Source organism: Dromiciops gliroides, chromosome 4 (genome assembly GCF_019393635.1).
Source record: "Dromiciops gliroides isolate mDroGli1 chromosome 4, mDroGli1.pri, whole genome shotgun sequence".
Lineage (NCBI taxonomy): Eukaryota > Metazoa > Chordata > Mammalia > Microbiotheria > Microbiotheriidae > Dromiciops > Dromiciops gliroides.
The window spans coordinates 156,633,346-156,655,981 of record NC_057864.1 but is presented as its reverse complement, the minus strand read 5'-3'; the positions used below and the strand labels follow the sequence as shown (position 1 = coordinate 156,655,981).

Sequence of the window (22,636 nt, the reverse complement as noted above, 5' to 3'; positions counted from 1 at the left end):
TAATTGAACCACAAGCTATTGGATTCCAGGTCAAAATTTGATGGGATCAACATTTCTATTTCTTCCCTATCACACATTTAAAGAATGGGGCTTCAGAGACTAAAATCTTTGTCCCTCTTTCTTTCTTTATCTTCTCTGTACAGCTGCTTTAAAGAAAGTTGTGGTGATACCAAATCCTCCATGGACCCCTATTTTCAAGGGGGAGAAGGTGACTCTGACCTGCAGTGGATTCCATTTTCAAGATCCAGGGAAATTGTGGTGGTTCCTTGAGCATCAATGGCAAAAAAAGTCAAACCCTCTTGAGGTTGAAAAGGCTGGAGAATACAGATGCCATTTGGAGGGCCTCTCCCCTAGTGATCCTGTGTACCTTGTCCTTTCTACTGGTGGGTAAACAGTGGAGTTAAGCCTCAGAAATAATATCTTTGGGAAATAGCTTTGGAGTGCAATTTCCTGCAAGGAGGGAGAAATGAAACAGGTGGAGAGGATCCTGGGGATTTTAACACTCTACACACTATGACACTAAGGGAGGACGCAGGGCCAGAGATTCATCAGAGCTGGAGAGCCACTCTATGCTGCTCGCCTCAGACCATGTATGTAGGTAATGGATTTCCTCAGATGACCGGGCAGATGAGGGCTAGTCTTGATCATAGAAAGAAGAATAATAGTGATAACAATAATCATTAGCATTTATGTAGCACTTTTAGGCCATAAGTGCTTTATAAATATTAACTCATTTGATCCTCACAACAACCCTGGGAGGCAGTTGTAGATGAGGAAACTGAGGCAGGTAGAGATAAGTGATTTGCCCAGGACCACACAGACAGTAAGTTTCTGAGGTTGGATTTGAACTCAGGTCAATGAAATTCCCTTTCTAGATACAGATATGAGTAAGGGAATTTATCAGATAGTATGTCATCTGGGGGGAAAAAGCTCCTTGTCCTAGAGTGAGGGAAATTGGTTATATAAATGTGTCATGTGAGGAAACAAAGAGGGCAAAACCAGGATCCCTCAAGATATGACAGGCTTCTCTCTATGTGCCTCTCTCTTTTAGAGACTGTCAGAAGGAAGAAGGGGCAGTAAGAGGTAAACTGAGTCCTCTACTCTCTCTTACAGATACACTGATTCTTCAAACTCCATACTCTGTTTTTGAAGGAGACACATTGCTCCTGAGATGCCATGGGAAGGCTATATCACTTAAAGACATTTTATACTATAAAGACAAAAAGTCCTTTTCTTATGTCGGAGAAAATTCAGTGCTCTCAATCCCTCATGCAAATTCAAATCATAGTGGTCAATACTATTGCAAGGCCAAGTTGGGGAATAGATGGTATCCAGACACTTCAAAAGAAGTAAAGCTCCAAGTCCAAGGTAAGAGCTTCAATCTTAGGGGAGGGAGGAAAGGGGGAGAGGTTATGCGAGCTCATGAATAAGGAAATAAAAGGGAAAGGAGATGGAGTCATCTGTGTGTGCCTTCATTTGTTTAGCTAAGAACACAAGACATGTCACCCCAGGAGCTCAGACACTCACTGTCCTGGGCACTGTGTTTGCCTCCTCTCTCTAGAACTGTTTCCACCCCCTGAGCTGAAAACCACAACCTCCGAGCCCAGCGAGGGAACTTCAGTGACCCTGAGCTGTGAGACCCAGCTTCCTCCACAGAGGTCAGGCACAGAGCTGCACTTCTCCTTCATCAGAGATGGCAGGGTCATCACATCAGGCTGGAATAAGTCCCAGGTGCTCCACATCCCAAACATCTGGAGGGAAGACTCAGGATCATACTGGTGTAAGGCAAAAGCAGTGGCTCAAAATATCAGGAAACAGAGCAACCCTGTGAAGATCAGTGTGAAAAGTGAGTGTCAGTGATGCAGGGCTGGGATTGAGAAGTGGAGGGAAGGGCACTGGCATCAGGTTAGACCTTGGGATACTTTCTAATGTGTTTTTCCTCTTCCTCTGGGAATGGGAGTGGTGTTAGAAACAGTCAACTAGCTTTCCCGTGGGTCTTCTCTTGCATTAGGAATCAATAGAGTTACAAGCAAATAACGTCCTGGGAGCAAGTTACAGAAATTTGCTGTAAGCAAGCAGTGTGAATCCCACTCTGAGCAAGCACTGTCAAATCAATTTTAACAGCACTTTTTCAAAGTTTTGAGTTTTAAATTCTTTCCCTCCTACCAACCCCTTCCCCTGGGCAAGCAATATGATGCCTATTATACATGTAAAATCATGCAAAACATATTTCCATATTAGCCATGTTGCAATAAAAATAAAAGAAAGTGAAAAAAATATGCTTCAGTTTGTGCTCAGAGGTCATCATTTCTCTCTCTTTCAAGGTGGATAGCATTTTCACCATAAGTCCTTTGCAATTGTGTGTATCACTGTCTTGATCACAGTAGTTAAGTCTTTCACAGGTGATCATTATTTCAACATTGCTGTTACTCTATACAATGTTCTCCTCATTATCCTCACTTCCATTTTTTTCTGAACCCTTCCCTCTCATCATTTCTTAAATTACAACAGTATTCCATCATAATCATATATCAGAACTTGTTCAGCCATTCCTCGACTGATTGGCAGCCCTTCGATTTCCAAATCTTTGACACCACAAAAAAAACTGCTACAAACAAACGAATGAACAAATGAATGAATGAACAAATAAATAAATGAGTGGATAAATAAATAAATACATGTATATATACATGTGTTTATATGTATGTATATCTGCATGTGTGTACACACATATCCCTATATATATATATTTGTGTATGTGTGTGTTTATATAAATTCATATATATTCTTCACCTATTAATATTGTGGTTTATATACACAAACATACATGTGTGTATGTATGTATATATGTACATGTTTGTATATGTGTATGTAGACTTTCCCTGTTTCTTTGATGTGTTTGTAGTGATATTACTGGATTAAAAGGTATACACATAGTTCCAAATTGCTTTCCAGAATAGTTAGTCTAATTAACTCCACCAAGAGTGTATTAATGTCCACATATTTCTACATCCTCTCTAGCACTTATCATTTCCTTTTCTGTCATGTTAGCCAATGTGATAGGTTTGAGGTAGTATTTCTGAGTTATTTTAATTTTCATTTCACTTATTATTGGCTACTTAAGGCATTTTTTACATGACTATTGATAATTTTTTATTTTTTCTCTGAAAACTGCCTATTCATGTCCTTTGGTAATTGATCAGTTGGGGAATTTCTCTGATTTTTATAAATTTTACTTAGTCCCCTTTATAGTTGAGCAATGAAGTCTATATAAGAGATATTTTCCTTCTAATTTTTGTCTGCATTAATTTTTTTTTTAATTTCATGTGATAAAACTTATCTATTTAACTTTCCATAATCCTTTCTCTCATTTATTTGGTATAAAATGTTCCCTTATCCATAGATCTGACAGGTAATTTTTTCCCATACTTCCATAATTTGCTCATGATATCACCATTTATATCTAAATAATTTACTGAATTTGATTTATCTTGGTATATGTTTTGAGATGTTTTACTATGCCTAATTTTTACCAGACTACTTCCCAATTTCCCCAGATATTTTTGTTAAATAGTGCAATCTTGCCTCAAAAGCAAAGATCTTTGGGTTTATCAAACACTAGATTACTATGATCATTTACTTCTGTGTTTTGTGTCCCTAATCTATTCCACTGATCCACCACTCTATTTCTTAGCCAGTAACAGTTTCTTTTGATAATTACTATTTGGTAACATAGTTTGAAATCTGGTACTGCTAGACTTCCTTCACATTTTCTTTCACTGATTCCCTTGGCATTCTTGACCTGTTGATAGAGATTAATTTTGTTTTTATTTTTTTTCTACTCTATAAAACAATTCTTTGGTAGTTTGACTAGCATGGCACTGAATAAGGAAATTATTTTAGGTAGATTTGTCATTTTTATTCTATTGGCTCAGTCTACATATGAGCAATTAATATTCATCCAGTTGTTCAGATCTGACTTTATTTGTGTGGAAACATTTTGTAAGTGCATTCCTGGGTATCTTGTCAGGTTGACTCCCTAGTATTTTTTATGATCTGCAGTTATTTCAAATGGAATTTCTCTTTCTATCTCTTCCTTCTGGGTTTTGTTGGCAATATATAGAAACACTGATGATTTATGTGGATTTAACTTATGTCCTGCAACTTTGCTAAAGTTGTTAATTGTTTCAACTCCTTTTTAGTTGATTCTCTAGGGCTTTTTAAGTATACCATCATATCTGCAAAGAGTGATAATTTTGTTTCCTGTTTGCCTATTCTTAGTCCTTCAACTTCTTTTTTTCATCTTATTGCTATATCTAACATTTCTAGTACAATATTGAATAATAACCATGATAATCTTTGCTTCATCACTGATCTTAGTGGCAAGGCTTCTAGTTTATGTCCATTATAAATAATGCTTGCTCTCAGTTTTAGATAGATACTATTTAACATTTTAAGGAAAACTCTATTCATATGGCAGCTAGCATTTTTGGGGGTGGTTCAATGAGGGCTAAGTGACTTACCCAGGGTCACACAGCTAGTAAGTGTCAAGTGTCTGAGGTAAAATTTGAACTGAGGTCCTCCTGAATCCAGAGGAGGTGCATTAACCACTGTGCCACCTAGCTGCCCCCAACCAGCTAGCATTTTTAATAGGAATGGGTGTTGTATTTTGTCAAAAGCTTTTCATGCATCTATTGTTGTAATCACACAATTGTTGTTATTTTTGTAATTGATATGGCTACTTATGCTGATAGTTTTCTTAATGTTGAACCAATCCTGCATTCCTTGTATAAAAACCACTTGGTCATTGTTTATGATCTTTGTGGTATATTGCTGTAGTCCCATTGTGGTCTCTTTTATTTAAAATTTTTGTTATCAATATTCATTGAGGAAATCACTCTATAGTTTTCTTTTTCTGTTAAGGTATTAACATCATATTTGTGTCATAAGAGGAATTCAGTAGGGCTTCTTTGCCTAATATTTCAAAAAAATGTATATAGTATTGGAAATAATTGTTCTTTAAATGTTTGGCAAAATTCACCAAATCCATCTGGTCCTACAGATTTTTTCTTAGGGAGATCACTTATGGCTTGTTCAATCTCTTTTTAAAGATAGAATTATTTACACATTCTCTTTCCTTTTCTGTTAATCTGGGCAATTAATCTTTTTGTAAATATTGATTCATATCACTTATATTTTCAGTTTTGTTGATATGTAATTGACCAAAATAGCTCCTTGTAATTGCTGTAATTTCATTTTCACTTATGATGTAGTCACTTTTTTCATTTTTGAAACTACTAATTTGGTTTTCTTTTTTTAAATCAAATTAACCAACAATTTGTCTATTTTATTGTTGTTTTTTCATAAAATCAGATATTAATTTTATTAGTCCAATTTTTAAAACTTTCAATTTTATTAATCTCTGATTTTCAGGATTTCTATTTTGGTGTTAAATTGGGCATTTAAAATTTCTTCTTTTTCTAGTCCCTTTTTAGTTGATGCACTGATCTGTTTTTTCTCTCTTTTATTGGTGTAAGCACTTATAGATATAAATCTTCCCCTAGTACTGTTTTGACTGGATCCCACAAATTTTAGCATATTGTCTCATCGTTTTAATTATCTTTAATGAAATTGTTAGCTGTTTCTATAATTTGTTCTTTAACCCATTCATTCTTCAGGGTTGTATTTTTAAATTTCTGATTAATTTTTAATCTATGTATCCAAGGCCCTTTATTGAATGTAGTTGTTATTGCATTATGGTCCCCAAATGGGTATGTTTTGCCTTTTTATATTTGTTTGTGAGGTTTTTATGACCTAATACTTGGTCTATTTTTGTGAAGGTGTCATATATAACTGAGAAAGAAATATTCCTTTCTATTCCTTTTCAATTTTCTTCACAGGTCTGTAATCTACAACTTTTAAAAATTCTATTCATCTCCTTAATTTGGTTCTTATTTATTTTATGTTTTGGTTACTTTGGGTTAGATTTTATCTATGTTTCAATTTATCTAGTTCTGAGAAGAATAAATTGAGGTCTCCCATTAGTAGTTTTATTATCTATTTCTTCCTGTAACTCCAGTAACTTGTTATCCCATTTAATGTGTATATGTTTAATATTGATACTATTCCACTGTCTCTGGTACCTTTTTAGCAAAATGTCATTTCCCTGCTTATCTCTTTTAATTTATTCTATTTTTGCTTTTGCTTTGTCGATATCATGATGGCTGCCCCTACTTTTTTTTTTTTACTTAAGCTGAAGTAAAGTAAGTAAAGTAAGCTGATTCCACTTCAATCCCTTATTTTATTCTATATGTGTGTCTTTCCATTTCAATTGTAGCAAATGTAAACAACATATTGTAGGACTCTGGTTTCTAATCCAGTCTTCTATCTGCTTCCATGTTATGGGTGAATTCATCCCATTCACATTCACAGTTAAGATTACTAACTGTGATTTTTCCCCCTACCTGACACTTATTAGCTGTGTGATTCCGGGCAAGTCACTTAATCCTCATTGTCCCACAAAAAACAAAAACAAAAACAAAACAAGATTACTAACTCTGATTTTTTTCCATCCTAGTTTCTTCTCTCTCTTTTCTAACTCTGTCATTCCCCAAAGATTTGTATTGCTTCTGACTGCTATCACCCTTGATCCACCTTTCTTTTTATCTTCTCTCTTCCCTGACTTCTTCTTAGTCTCTTCCCCTCCTGCTTCCCTGTTAGGGAAGATATATTTCTATACCTAACTGAGTGTGAAGAACATATTCTTCACTTTTTGAACCAGCTCAGATGAAAGTAAGACTCAAGCATTGCCTGCCCCCACCCCATACCCATTTTTCTTCCATTGTAAAAAAAAAAAAAGATCTTCCTTGCACTCCTCTTTTATGAGAGATAATGTTCTCCATTCTTCTTCTCCATTTCTCCTTCTCCTAGTGCATCCCTATTTCTCACCTCTCCATTTTTTTAAAGATCATCTTGACATAATTGACTCACATCTGTGCTGTCTACATAGACTCCTTCTAACTACCCTAATAATGATATGTCTTAGTATGTATCACTTTCCCATACAGGAATGTAAACAGTCTAACATTGCTAAGTTCCTTATGATTTCTTTTTTATGTTTCCCTTTTTATGCTTCTCTTGAATCTTGAATGATCAAGATTAAAATCAACAAAGGAGTCACAGAATTGCAGGATTAATTAATATTATATTTACAATCTTATATCACTGTTCTTCATGCCAATACAGCCACCTCCAAAAAAGCATTTATGGAGCATTTGCCAATACCATTCTCAGTGTTTGGGGAAGAAGGGGTTATGGTATATACAAAGACGCTTCAGGTATGGCTTCTGAATGCAAAGAACTGACAATAGCATTAGGAGATATGAAACATTCCCAGGAAACAATCAGAAAACAGATTAGTGATGACTGGAGTTCATCATCTAACTCTAGAAGGGGAGGTGATAGAAGAGAGAGAATTGTGGGCTAAAGGAATAAAAGAAGGTTTTCATTTTAGCCTTGAAGACAAAGATAGTTGCGGTATCTTGAATGATGCCACTTCAGGGTAGAGATAACACTTCTCAGTAGCCTCTTTATCCCATCTGACAAAAATATCTACACAATGGGGCATCACTCAAACATCTTAATTCTCCTCGAGGTTCTGTGACCTTGGAATGGCTGAATGCCAAAGTGGTGGTTCAGAAGCTTATGGATAAGGAATCAACACTGTCTTAAACTGGGAAGATGTGACTCCTTCCCACTAATATATTCAGGATAATTCCCCATGTTTTGTTTTAATATACCTCTTTTTTTTACTATATGTTTCCCTAAATTCCCATTGTATGGATGTACAAGTTGGAAACAGCTTCCCCTTCCACCTTTGATATCCCCCCAAGGCAGGAAGGGACCTAATGCATCACCTTGTGTTCAGCAGGAATCCCCATTTCTGGCATCCACATAGAGACCCAGCCCTCTGGAGGGCAGGTGACTGAAGGAGAGAAGCTGGTCCTCATCTGCTCAGTATCTCAGGGCACAGGGAACATCACATTCTCCTGGCACAGAGAGGGCATTAATACAAGTCTGGGAGAGAAGACTCGACTTTCTCTGGAGGAGAAGTTTGTGCTCTCTGCTATGAATAAGAGTGATGCTGGGAAGTATTACTGTACTGCTGACAACAGCATCAGCACCATCAGCAGTCTGTTGGCAAATGTCACTGTGAGAAGTGAGTTCCACCTCCATTTGTCTCAGCCAGTCTCTGTCCACCTGCGAGGGACTCCTACAGGGTCAAAAGACTATTCCCAGGAGATTGAAGAGAACTCATCTATCCAGAGTGATATCTTTGTGAAAGAAAAGATTTTTTTTTAATTGAGTATCATTTTTTCTAGTAGATATCCAAAGAAATGTTAATTAGAAAATTATAGACATCTCTGAGGAAATATCTCTGTTAAAGCTAGAAAGTTATTTGCAGACATCTGGCACATAATAATTGTATATTGAATGAATCAGTGACTGAATAAACTATGGAAACTAGTAAGATACAGGAAGATACTAGTAAGATATGTATTCCAAAATGAGCCTGCCCTGGATTTCTGTTTTATGTATGTTTATCTGTCTCTCAAAATTCCTTTCCCTTATTCTCGGGTAGTAATGTGGGATGTGGTGGCATCTTCTTTTGACCCTCTCATAGGGTCTGCACCAATCCTGTATTTTTTTTTTAATTTTTTAAAATTTATTTTTTTAGTGAGGCAATCGGGGTTAATTGACTTGCCCAGGGTCACACAGCTAGTAATTGTTAAGTGTCGGAGGTCAGATTTGAACTCAGGTACCCCTGAATCCAGGGCCAGTGCTCTATCCACTGCGCCACCTAGCTGCCTCCTGTATTTTTTTTTCATAACAAAGATACCTGAGTCATCTGTTTGCATACATAGGCTCCAAGTTAAATCACCTATAGCTTGAAGTAAATTAGATTAGGTTGACTTAACTATTTCCAGTGCCACCAGCTGAGGCAACAGTTTCATTCCCAAATTTATCTATTCTAATCTCTCAGGTAGAAGTCTCTCTTCTCAATTCAACTCAACTGAAAAGATTGGTGATTTGGCCTTTGGACTGATTGTGACCCAGTTCATTGTGGTTGTCCTCTCTGCTTCTGCACTTCTATTTTTCTTTGGACCTTGGAGTAAGCCAGGTTGGTGACTTGTCTTTCTTGAATGTTGGCACACACTAAATTCATCATCTTTGCCCAAGAAACTATCTTCTCTTCTTGATTTCTGCCAACGCCGTCATCATTTGTTCAGTTACCCCAGACCCCAAACTTTTAGTCTTCATGGATGACTCTTTCTTCCAGACCTTACATATCAGTCACCATGTCCTTACATAGTCCTTCCCCACATATCTTATCTTCCCTTTTTCTCTAATATTCTCACCCCAGTTCAGCATCTAATTATCCCATACCTATTTTATTACTATAGCCCTCCAAAGGGCCTCCCTGTCTCTCCACTATCTCCCTCTAATATCTGCATGCTGAAATCAGGTTAATCTTCCCCCAACAATATTCACTACTAACTCCTCTGCTCAAAAACTTTCAGTGGCTCCATTGTCTACAAAATAAAAGTTCTCAGTGAAGAATTTCTGGGCCCAACCTACCTTTTCATCTTTATCTCCTACTTAGCCCCAATGTAAAACCTCTGCTTTTTGTTGGACTAAACTCTACAACTTTGCTGAAGCTGGTCTTGCTCCCTGAAGTCCTCTTTCCTCCTTTTCTGCCTATCTAGACCCTACCTTCCCTTCCTTCACTTTATTACTCTTTGACAAATATTTATTTACAAATATTCACAAATACATAAGTTCCTCCCACTGTGCAAGGCACTAGGAGAAAATGAAAAAAGAAAGGTAAGTTTCTCCTTCAATCATAACAATCATTTACACTTTTATAAGCCCTTTACATGAATAGACAAATTCTCATCTTAGTATTAGAATGAGGTCTGAAATCTGCGTTTCTTAATCCCAAGTTTGCCATCCTATCTTTCAAGGCACAACCTAAAACCTCACCTTCTCTGAAGAGCTCAGCTCATAATTATTATGAAAACCTTCCACACTCACTATCTGTACCACTCATTTGGTACTTGCTACCTATTGTAGGGTTTTGTTAATTACAAATATTCACTAGCTGTGTGACCCTGGACAAGTCACTTAATCCCATTTGCCTCAGTTTCCTCAACTGTAAAATGAGCTAGAGAAGAAAATGGCAAATCACTTCAGCATATCTGCCAAGAAAATACCAAATGGGGTTAAGGAGAGTTGGGAATGACTGAAAAATGGGTGAATAATGACAAAGATTGTTTTGGAGTTTTTTGGTGTGTTTTTTTTTCCCGGGCAATGAGGGTTAAGTGACTTGCCCAGAGTCACACAGCTAGTAAGTGTATGGCAAAGATTGTTAACTTTTCATGTATTTTGTGAGTTTTCTATTGATCTTCTAGAGAGCAGATTTCATATTTTACTCTTCTTTAGATCATGTTTTCATTCACTTAATCAACAAGTATTTATTGAGTGATTACTATATGCTAGGCACTGTGCTAAGTCCTAGAGATACAAAAACAAAAATGAAATAATCCTTATCCTCAAAGGGTTTATACTCTAATAGGGAAAATAGTATGTACACATATATTAAGGATACGGCTAGGAATAGGGAAAGGAGTGGGGATAGGGAGAGAGATAATGATGGGGATGGAGATGGGGTTGGGGATGGAGATAGATGTGGTTTTGTAAGAAACTCTCAGGTAGGGGGCAGCGAGGTGGCACAGTGGATAAAGCACTGGCCCTGGATTCAGGAGGACCTGAGTTCAAATCCAGCCTCAGATACTTGACCTTACTAGCTGCGTGACCCTGGGCAAGTCACTTAACCCTCATTGTCCCATAAAAAAAAGAAACTTTCTGGTAAGATATTTCCCTTTACTAGTGCAGGTCAGCAACTTCTCAGCAATCTATAATCATAGTTGTATGGGGCATGGATAATTTAAATGATTTGCCCAAGGTCACAGGGTCAGTATATATCATTAGCAGGACTTAAACACAAGTCTCCTGGCTGTTATGTCAGCACTGTATGCCATAGTTCATACACACGTATGCACATACATGCATGCATACATACATATATAAATGTATATGTGTGAGTAAATACAAAATATGTACAAAGCAATCACAAGGTAAACTGGGGGAATGGTGGAGAAGAAATCAAGCAGCTTAGGATATCAGGAAAGGCATCTTGGGCAATTCATTGTTTTGGGGTTTCATTCCACATCTTCTTCCATCAAAGTCACAACACTGGTAGCTCTGATGTTATTCTGAATCTATCATCTGCCCCTAGGAAGCAGATAGGCAGCATTATTCTGAGCCTAGGGTAGTAGGTAAGTAGATGGTTAATGAGTATTTGTCATTTGATCTGATAAATGGTAAACCAGCTCCTGAAATTATATCTTTGTTCTCCCCACATCCCCACCTATATTTGTCTATGCCACTCTAGCACTCAAACATCGTAGTATCAAAGGAGCTGGTTTGGGAACCTGCTTATTCCAAGCAGAAGGTGTAACCCCTAGGAACCAATCCAGAATGAGTGGGGGGAAGCTATTGAAAATAATAAGTGATTGTAGAATGCTTCAGATAGGGGAGAAGGAGACATGAGAGACCAGTAGGAAGTAAGAACCTCCATGTAACCAGTGAGAAACTAGGAAGGGGCAGCTCCAATCCCTTTAAGGGAGATCTCTACATTAAAGCTTAATGTGAGACCTTGGATGGGGAATAGTCTCCTCCAATAGCTACATAATTGTTGCTTCTTAAAGAGTCACTGAAAACTAAGGAGTCCAGAAAGGGATGAACAGGGAGAATACTGGGCCAAGTGAGTCAACAAGACAAGTCAGCAACCATTTCTAAATAATTATGTGCCAGGCATTTCATGTTTATAAGGCACTTAGAGGGGCCCCAAGTCCCTAGGGAACAGGCAGGAATGGCACCACTATGGGCAATTGGGGTTCACACATAAGATGATCAAATCTGTCGCCCCATCACCTTACCTCATAGGTTATCTGTTGAAACTGATCCAAAGCCTCAGGGCTTGTCCTATAACCTAATCTGGTCCTATACTCTAGAACATCCCCAAACACAGTGACAGCTTTCTTATGCTTTGCACAAACCCTACACCTCTCTTCTCCCTATCAGGTGCAAGGCATTTTGGGATTTAAGTAAAGGTGTTCTTTTGTTTTCTTTTTTAAATAGGTCGGGGGAGTGGATTGGTAGATAATACAAAGGGTATGAGCAAACAGTGAAGGAAAGTTACCTGCCCACAATACAACTAGAATTTCCTCAAGCTTTATAAATATATCATGGTCTAGCTATTTCCTTAGATGCTCTCCTCAAGTTTGGTTTAAAGGCTCCTAACCAGGTACTAGAAGGCTTAATTCCTCTTCCCAAGACCCCATCCCTTGTGTGTGGCTCCCTTGAGTTTCTGGACCATTTAATTTAGGCCACTTATGCTTTTAAACATCAACAATTATTGATTTATGTTATGTTGCCCCATACCACCACCCCACCCCCATCCCCCAGATAAAACTTTGCCTACTGACTCACTAAGAAATTCTTATACCCTTATCACCAATTTTACCCCAAAATACATATCTATGCACAGTTTATTCAAAAAGGACCCCAGCTTAGAAGATTATTTTCTATTTGTGGCTCATCTATATTTAGCACTTTACAAGTCACTTTCCTCATAACACCCTTGTCAGGTAGGCAGTATAAGCACATATCCCCATTTTATAGATGAGGAAATCAAGGCTCAGAGTCATAAGTCACCTCCCAAGATTATGTGGCTTGTGACAGAGCAGGGATTCAGACCCCAAACTTCTGACATTATGTCCTACTGTTTGTTGCCATGGGGAGATCTCAGAGTAGACTGGACAACAGCAAACACTTTGAATAAAGGACAGCCATCTTTTCCAAAGAGTTAACATGCTCAAGCTCACAATGAAATACCACCAGTAATGGGGAGGGGAAAGATAACTAATGGCCCTCCATGCCCAAAAAGGGAGTCAGTTGGTATAGGAGATAAAGTGTTGGACATGAAGTCAGGGAGTCTTGAGTGTGAATTCTGACTCCAATACTAAATAGCTGTGTAACATCAGATGAATCATTTGACCTCTCTGATCTCATTTTCATCACCTGTGAAATTAAGGGGATGGACTTGATGACATCTACAATCCCTTTCTGTTCTAAATATGATTCTATAAGATGGCTCCAATGATCATATCAAATAAATAAGAGCATCTTTATCTTCTTTTTGTGTTAGTTCCCAAATACTTAACTTTAAATAATAACAAAACCAATTAAATTTAACACTTATACTATTCCACTTGCAATATCTATAATAACTTATCATTTACTCATTTCTCTGCAACTTCTACTACCATTCAAAATTTTACTTGGAAAAAGTTGTAGTCATTGTGTTGTTATTCATCCTTTGTTCTTGAAGAGGATGATTTGATTTGCACTTGAATTGGAGTTAAGTAAGGAAGAGCTGTACAGAATTGTCATCCTCACTCTCTCCCCCAGAGTCATTTAAGTCCAGTGGGAAGAAAAAAGCTAAGATGACTGGTGATGGCCCAGGATTCAGTAGATGGCCTTGACCTTTCTAAATTAAAGTCTTTCCCAGGCCTCAGTTTGTCTGAGGTAAGGCACATTCAATGACTAATGGCTAGTTGTGAAATGAGACAAAAGATGGCCTATTTACCATCACAAAATCATCAATCTGGGAGGGGAAGATCCTCAAAGTTTCTGACCAGAACAGAACTAGGAGAATGGGCCTTTTTCTTCTTTTTGGAGAGATGGGAGACCATGGGTATCAAATACTGGAGGTAATTAAAATCAGACTTGATTAATGTGACAGTCATTGTGTACACAAACTGATTTAATGGTTGTCTTTTTTTTTCACTTCAAAGGATTTCATATCAACATTTTCCCATTGCTTGACAATCCTCTTAGCCATCCTTGCTTCATTATCAAATTGCCTTCTTCATTCCAACCACACTGGCCTCCTTGCCACCCCTCACACACAATATTCTGTCTCTTATTGCTAGGCCTTTATATTCCACTCCCATCTCTAAAATACTCTCCCTCCTCACCTCTGGCTCTGGGAATTCCTGGTTTCCTTTAAGACTCAGCTCAAGTACCATTTTCAGCATTAGGCTTTTCCTAACCTCCCCCCCCCCAGGTTCTAGGCCCTTTTCCTCTAAGTTTATCTTGCATAAACCTATCTATGTTCAAATTGTCTCCCCCACTGGAATTTAAACTCTCTGAAGATTGCTTCTCTTTACATTCCCAGTAACCAGAATATTTTCTGGCACATATTGAATAAATTGTTGTTGATTAATTGATTGTTGAGAGACAGTGACAGAGAGACAGAGAAAGAAAAGAGAAAGGAGAGAGACTAAGAGCCAGAAAGAAAAAGAGAAGTGCAGAGAAAGCAAAACAGAGAGAAAGAGAGAGAGAGAGAGAGAGAGAGAGAGAGAGAGAGAGAGAGAGAGAGAGAGAGAGAGAGAGAGAGGAGAGAGAGAGAGGGGGGTATATAGACTGTAATGTGTTGCTGGGGAATGTGAGACAAAAGTCAAGATATTCAAGAATTCTCTAGTCAGCACAATAATTGCCATTTTGCTAGGGTGTTGGTAAAACAGTTTCTTTATCATAGTCCCTCTCTATTTCCCTATTCCTTTTCCATTTGAAGAAGTAGAACTCCAGGGGAGGAGTTGGGGGAGGGGGCACAGTGTGATAAGTCTTAAAAACTAAAATGGGTTTCTCACCATGAGTCAAAAGACAAGTGAATTAAGAGACCCAAGGGAGACAAGGATAAATGGCAGTGTAAAGAAATTCAGAAGAGCAATTGTAATGTAATATGATGATTATATGATATTATATATAATAATTGTCATTTAAAAATCTTTCTTCCAAGGCTAAACTTGGCCATCTTGCAAGGGGGCTAAAGAGATGCTAAGGAGCCTACAACTATTATTTCTTCCCAGCCCCAGAAGAGAGAAAGCTAATTCAAGAACAGGACTTAAGGGTGGAATTTTTTGACCAGAATTAGACTAAAGGGAGAGTCCTTAAGAAGGTAGGAAAACACATAGAGAGGAGGGAGTCAGTACTTGGGGCAGGAGAGGCCACAGCAGCAACGGTGTAGACATTGACACTTCTTGATCCCTCACCTCCCAGAAACCTAAAGCAGCAAGGGATCAGGCTCCTTTTTATTGTGGGATTCACCCAAATGGTTACTCTACAAAGGGAAGAAAAAATAGATACAGAAGAAATCGTGGTCTTTATCCCCTTATCCTGCTTTATTTAAGAAAGTTGCAACTGGAATCTGTTTCTAAGTAGATGTTAGTACTGCTAAATTTTTCAGCTAATCTTCTCAGCCATTTACTACGAAGTTCTCTCCTCTCCTGTCAGCTTCCTTAGCTAATGACTAAAAAACTTACTTTGAAAGACTGAATCTGACTGATCTAATCTTACTTCTCAGTCACCTATTTTTGACCCTGTCTTTGCATTTCCTTGAGTCTTTAGGTTCCCAATAGGAGAGTACAAATCATCTCCAAGAGACAAGCAGTGCAAAGTCACCTTTCCTAGCACAAGCCTAGGATACCAGGTTCCAACCTACTTTTAGTTTGTTCTTTTACTGGGGGCATAATCATGGGCCATTCATATGTTTCAGAACATGTGCAAGGGCAGAATAACTGTGACCTTGGGTTTTTTTAAATCTGCTTCATCAGACCCTAAACCTAATGTAGCAACACTTACGGTTACACTAAAAAGATTCCAAGACCAGACCTGATTGTATTCTAAGCTTCTGTAGCTTCTGGTTCATCCTTGCTGAGTAAAAGAGAGCTTCCTAGCTATTGACTGAGAAGTTTGGTTTAAAAATACTAGGGGGGGCAGCTAGGTGGCACAGTGGATAAAGCACTGGCCCTGGATTCAGGAGTACCTGAGTTCAAATCCGGCCTCAGACACTTGACACTTACTAGCTGTGTGACCCTGGGCAAGTCACTTAACCCCAATTGCCTCACTAAAAAAAAAAAATACTAGGGGAAGTGGCGGGGGAGTAGGGGGGGAGTGAGAAACCCTTGCTGGCTGAAGAGAAAAGAGCTTCCTAGCTATTGGCTGAGAAGTTTAGCCGGGAAGATAAGAGAAAGCTTCATAGCCTCTTGCTAAAAAGCCTAGCAGAGAAGACTGAAGGAAACTTTATAACCATAAGCTAAGAATAGTGACTGAGGAGTTATAGTCATCTCTGACAACAAAAGGAATGTTGAGTATGGCATCTTCAGTAGCTGGAGTTGTCCTAAAACTAGCTCCTTAGTGGTCAATAGATAGATTAGATAGATAGATAGATAGATAGATAGATAGATAGATAGATAGATAGATAGATAGATAGATAATAAAGATATATTTTCTATATAATGATGTATGTATTAGGTTAAAAATAAAATTTTGAAATGACATTAAATCATAATTAGAATATTGATGTGTAGCAATGCACCTTCAGCAACAAAAAGACTACTATATAAAAGAGTATGTCATGACTTAGTCATTCAATCATAGAGTCATAAATTTAGATCAGGAATGGATTTTAGATTTCCCTTGCAGAGCTGGGAAGGCCTAGACTTTTCTGTATTAGCCTAGAGGCAATAGGAAGCCATCAGAACTTATTAAGAGAGGGACATTGTCATATCTGTGCTTACAGAAGATCACTTTATCACTTTGGCAGCTGTGTGGAGAGTGGATTGGAGTGGGGAGAGACTTGAGGTAAGGAGACCAATTAGTAAATCATTGCAACCATCTAGGAAAGAGATAAAAAATTCCTGAAGTGAGGTAGTAACCCTGTGAGTAGAAAGAAGAAATCAGAAATAAGAGATGCTTCAGAAGTAGAAACAGCAAGATTTAATGATCAGTTGGATATAGGGAGAGGGAGGAGTAGTATAAAAAATGCCAAGGTTACAACCTCTGAGGGTGGAAAAAATGGTGGTTTCCTTGAAGGAAATAAAGAAGTTTGGTAGAGAGGAGGGTTTGGGTGGAAAGATGATGAATTTATCTTCATAAATAGGTGGGCCATTGGACAGATTGGCAGTCCTAGAGTCAGGAAGAGTGATCTTCCTAGGTTCAAATCCAGCCTCAGACACTTACTAGTTGTATACAAGTCACTTAACCCTGTGTACTTCAGTTTCCTCATATGTAAAATGAGCTGGAGAAGAAAATGGCAAACCACTCTAGTATCTTTGCCAAGAAAATCCCAAATGGAGTCACAAAGAGTTGGATACAACTGAAATAACTCCACAACAACAACAACACATGCTACATTCTCTTCTAAGCACTTTACAAACATTATCTCATTTCATCCTCATGACACTCCTGTGAAGTACAGGGCTATAATTATTTCCTTTTTCCAATTGAGGAAACTGAGATTAAACCAAGGTTAAGTAACTTGCTCAGGGCCACACAGATGGTAAATCTCTGAAGTTAGCAAACACTCCAAATCAGCCCTTGATTTATTGTTTTGCTGGAGAAAATATTAGTAATGAAGATTAAACTTAAAAAGTGTGTTTCGTGTGTGTGTTTCCAGAGAACCAATTAATGAAATTCCAATATTGAGATTCTCTGGTAAATTATTCTCTGGTAACTGTCTACTCTTATTTCCTACATAATAAAGTATAACAATTGAACTCTTGTAAAAACACAAAACTTCATAGGTAAAAATGACACAATCGATTCCTCAGCATGTGATTGCGGGGGAAGTACTGTACACACTCCACAAATCATCCAAAACCCAGTGACTAAGGCCTGATACCCCACCTTTGCCACCTTAGCTTATTAAGACTTTGGGTGCTCTTAGAAGACAGGCTATCACCACTCCTTTATGCCAGTGTCAAAGAGTTTCAGATCCTCTTTGTCTGGACTGGGGAGATGTGGTAGGTCCTAACAGGAAAGAAGATGCATCTGTGTGCCCTCAGAAGAGGGCTCTCAAGACTCCAGCCTCCAGGCTATTTAAGGCTATAAGGAAGTAACCTCCAGACCTGTCTCTGGTCTGTAAAGTTTGAAAACTACCCTGAGTATTGTAAAGAAAGGTCTGCACCTGGAGGGAAATTTAGTGTTGGGAGTACAGTAAATATGAATAGTCTGACAGGGTGGAGGAGGGGAGAGGGGAGTGAAGAAGGGGATGGCTCTTGTATGAAGCAGGACCAAGTGTTTGAGAGGCAGTGCCAGGGTGACCTAGCGTAAAGAATTAATTGTTATTTGAGGTTTTTATGACCCCATCTTTTGCCGAGGATTTTTAAAATCCTTGGTGTGTGCACTGGCCTGGGGTTCTGAAATGGCACGGTGCCCACCCACTGGTTGTAGCCGTCGCCATGGCGCTGGCACCTCACCTCATCACCACTCACCAACAACTACATGGGCCTGGCAAAATTATAATGATTGGGAGCCCAGTGAGGGCAGTCAAGTGACTGTCAGAGCAGCAAGCCAATTGGCTGGGGGCTGTATGTGGTCAGCCTGGGGTCTGCTGGGAAGAAGGGAGGTTTTTCGCCATTCTAGCTTGAAGCTGGAAGGCAATAGGACACTGCTGTGTGTTCTCAGCTGATTTTTGGGTGGTAGTGTTATTCAGGTTGTATTTAGGTTACTTCCCTTTCCCCATTTTATTTCCTTTCCCTTAATTCTACTGATCCTATTTGTGTTTTTTTTAGTTCATTCTGGTTAAATAAATCCTGCTCTATTTTGAGGGTGGCTGTCAGTCTCCTTCCTTGGCCCAATATTGTGGTGAGCAGCCTAGCTAAAACTCCCCAATTAAAAATTGGTCCCTACACTAGGCAGCAGGGGCATAGACTATGGGACTGAAGGACTGGATAGTTCATCAGGAGTTGGGGCCCAGGAGTTAGTGAGTAGGTGATTGCTTGATGGAAGGCTGAACTGGGAAGGTCAAGGCTGCTATTGATTTGAGCCTGCTTTGAGCCACGAATTAGGCAACAATGCATTAAGTGACAGAAAGCCAACAGAGAGAGAGGAGTAGTGATGAGATGAGATTTCACCTGGGACTATGTGTCTGAATCATTAATTTCCTTAGCTTTACCTAATTTGTTTAGGGAAGAACTTGCTCAGTTGCAGGGGTAGGGAAGGAAGTGGGGAGAGAGAAGGAAGGGGTGGGGGAAAGGGTGAGTGACCTAGGATGTAGAAATTACAGATCAGGAAGTTTCTGTTTAATGATTTTTTTTTTAATGTAGGGAAGAACTCTACATATAGAGGAGAGGTGAGGGTTAGTGTTGTGTGGCTTGAAAGAAAACAGAATAGGCATCTCTAGCCTTTTCTCCCCTCCACATTTCTCCAAGGGAGGTGTTACTTCCTTCCAGGAGGGGAAAGCAAGAAGTTGGGTCCTGAAAACACCACTCTGGTCTCCCCAGAGAGAGGGGCTGCCAGCTGAGAAGTCTATCAGCCCCCTTAAATATTACTAATCTAGGGAACATGATTGAGTCCCATCTAACTTCTGAGCACTTTGCCATTTGGGGGGAGAGAGAGAACCTCAATATCTATATTCAAGGCTTGAGCCCTTTCCCACCAGTTCCACAATAAATACACATCAAAATAGAAAAGAAAACCTATTTATTCAAATCGGTAGCAAAATAGAAATCAGAGAAAGCATACATAGGAGAATATCAGACAGACAGTACAAAGTGAAGGCACTCTCCCATTGGGAAAGAGATCACTCAGCTCAACCAAAAGAGAATGTCCTGAAATCTCACCCTTGGGAAAACTCCCTGAAAGTCTCTAGTGTAGCAAGCTGGGAATGGGGACAGGATGGAGACTGTCTGCCCTTACTATGTCTTTCCAGAGCCTTTTCCTTTAACAGCCTGAAGTGGGGTTGGCTTCTTCCTTCTTTTCTCTGGAGGCTGGAAGCCAGATGCTGCCCTCAAAGCAACTCCATGCTGGAAGAGGACTGAAGAGGGACTTAAAGGAGACTCATGAAGGCTGGATCTCTCTTGCTTCTCACCACCTCATCCCTGCCCCTCACATCAGGCAGTGTCTTCATCACCAGCAATAAGGAGAGAGTCCCGTACCATTGGGCTTTGGGACAGGACTTACAAACAAAGGAGTGATATCTGTTGCTTTGAAATGGTCATTTCTAACTATTTGCCCAACCCCTTCCCCTACCTAGAGAGCTCATGAAACTTTAGTCTATTTGGAAGGTAGGCAGAAAGAGAGAACTTCTGGGTACTTTAAGCCACGCAGGAGGTGGGGTTGGGAATGGCCCAAAGATTGTTTTTAAAGTCATAGAAAGAAAAGTTGAAGGCATCAAAGAGTCATTTTAATGATTGCTTAATTTTGCCTAGGACTGGTCCTGACCGTGACAATAATAGCAAACTCACTTTAAAGTTTGCAAAGCTTTTTCTTCTATATGATGACTTTTCACAGTAAGTGTTACAAACTGAATCTATTTTACAGATGAGGAAGCTGACAACTTGACAATGATCCTATAGTCAGTGTCAGATAAAGGCTTGGGTGACAGGAATTTCTACTCTAGATCCTACCTTCTTTCATGAATTAATTTATATGTGTGTAAATATACATATATACACATACACATACAAATGTATGCATATACATTTATACACATTTGCATATATGAAAGCACTCACATGTATATATGTGTATACATATGTACACACATATATTTATATATACATATTCAGATGTATATGTGTTTATGGGGTGTCTGAATGTTCAAGGAGGACTAGCACCTCTCCTGTGAGGACTTGCTGAGCCTTTTTCATCTACCTTTAGTGTTCACCTGGCATTCAACTCTCACCTCTGGCTACAAGAAGCTGTAGTGTGTATAGCAGCCATACCCTGGTAAACCATCTCACCAAATGGACTAAACCAGGTTGAGGATAATCAACAGGCCACAAAATCCTTAGGGAGTTGGGGGTTGTCTACCCCAAGCATGTGAAGACTTTCCCTAGTGGAATGGGAAGATGAGAACAATTTGTTCCAATGGCCACGAAGGCAGCTGAATCAGGCACTGTGGGGTACTTAGAGCTTGGTCAGACATTAAAGACACCAGGACCATGCACTGCATCCTGGGCCATTTCTAGTCATCCAAACTTTTGTCTTGCTGATGGACTTCAGGGGCTCTGGAAGAGAGAGTGAGGCTAATGATTTTGTGCCACTCTGCCTTACTTAAATGTACTTCATGCACAAGTCAAGACATCACCTTGTGATGGCATTGATCCTCTTCAAAATTGAGGGACAAACAAAAATACACATATATGTTATTATGCAGTATTAAATACTATTATATGATATAGTCTTTCTTTTCTATATATACACATTATTCATTTTTATATATGCATATACTATATATATATTTGCTATGTATACAAATTGATAAAGTGACAGAAAGATAAAGTAAGCTTTAATGATTTGATACCTTTGTTTCAGTCTTATAGTTATTTCCAGGAAAGATCCTCCTCACTCTTCTCCATGATGTGTCTTTTCTTATTTAGAAGTTGGTTTAATAGGGGACTCCTGATCATGGTAGTACCCCCAATCCACTTAATGAACTTCCCTTACTGTCTATAAGGGACAAATAACAGAGATAATGAGGCAACCACTTGAATTCTGAAAGGGAAAACCTTATGCCTGAGCAACACTGTTTCTTGCATCTTACACTTTTTTTTTTTGGTGAGGCAATTGGGGTTGAGTGACTTGCCCAGGGTCACACAGCTAGTAAGTCTTAAGTTTCTGAGGCCAGATTTGAACTCAGGTCCTCCTGAATCCAGGGCTGGTGCTCCATCCACTGCACCACCTAGCTTCCTGCCCCCCCCCCCCACACACACTTTTAACGAAGAACAGCTAAGCTACACCAATGGGCCATGCTTCTTCCTAGGAGGGGTGACATTCCATATCTAGACCTCCATTGAAAGGAGGGAGGTACATTTCTTTATCTCTTCCCCAGGGCCAATAGTGATCATGAATATTGACTTTGATTTCATTGGGGCAGAGTGTTTACACTAGTATAGTCTTTCTGCATATTATTTCTTTCTGCTTCTGCTTATTTTACTCTGCAGAAGTTCATATAAGTCTGTACATTTCTCTCTCAATTCCTCATATTCATTGTTTCTTGTGGCTCAATGATATTCCATTATATTTACAGGTACTCCTTGGAGACATTGCGGGTTCAATTCTAGACCACCTCAATGAAGTATATATTACAATAGAGTCACAAAAATTGTTGGTGTCCCAGGGCATATAAAAGTTATGTTTTCACTATATAGTAGTCTATTATATGTGCAATTATGTTGTATATAATAATGTACATACCTTAATTTAAAATGCTTTATTACTAATAAATGCTAACCATTATTTGAGCCTTCAGAGAGTCAATCTTTTTGCTTGGTAGAGGGTCTGACCTCACTGGTGATAGCTTCTGACTGATGAGGGTGATAGTTGCTTAGGGTTGGGGTGGCTGTGGCAATTTCTTAAAATAAGATAACAGTGAAGTTTGCTGCATTGATTGACTTCATTTCATTTGAACACTTTGAGGTCATTGTAGGATTATTAATTG

The 22,636-nt window shown here is 38.8% G+C and overlaps 1 protein-coding gene across 1 annotated transcript in view; it reads left to right on the top strand.

The window, feature by feature from the left end:
- The window catches only part of LOC122752490 (Fc receptor-like protein 4), a 46,781-nt gene extending 24,476 nt beyond the window's left edge, over nt 1-22,305 (top strand). Inside the window, exons 3-8 of the mRNA XM_043999296.1 lie at nt 144-383; nt 1,114-1,368; nt 1,562-1,846; nt 7,931-8,218; nt 9,044-9,181; nt 22,226-22,305. Of these exons, the coding sequence (XP_043855231.1) occupies nt 144-383; nt 1,114-1,368; nt 1,562-1,846; nt 7,931-8,218; nt 9,044-9,181; nt 22,226-22,272 (1,253 nt within the window). The 3' untranslated portion in view covers nt 22,273-22,305. The remainder of the gene's footprint in view (nt 1-143; nt 384-1,113; nt 1,369-1,561; nt 1,847-7,930; nt 8,219-9,043; nt 9,182-22,225) is intronic.
- The last annotated feature ends 331 nt before the right edge of the window (nt 22,306-22,636 follow it).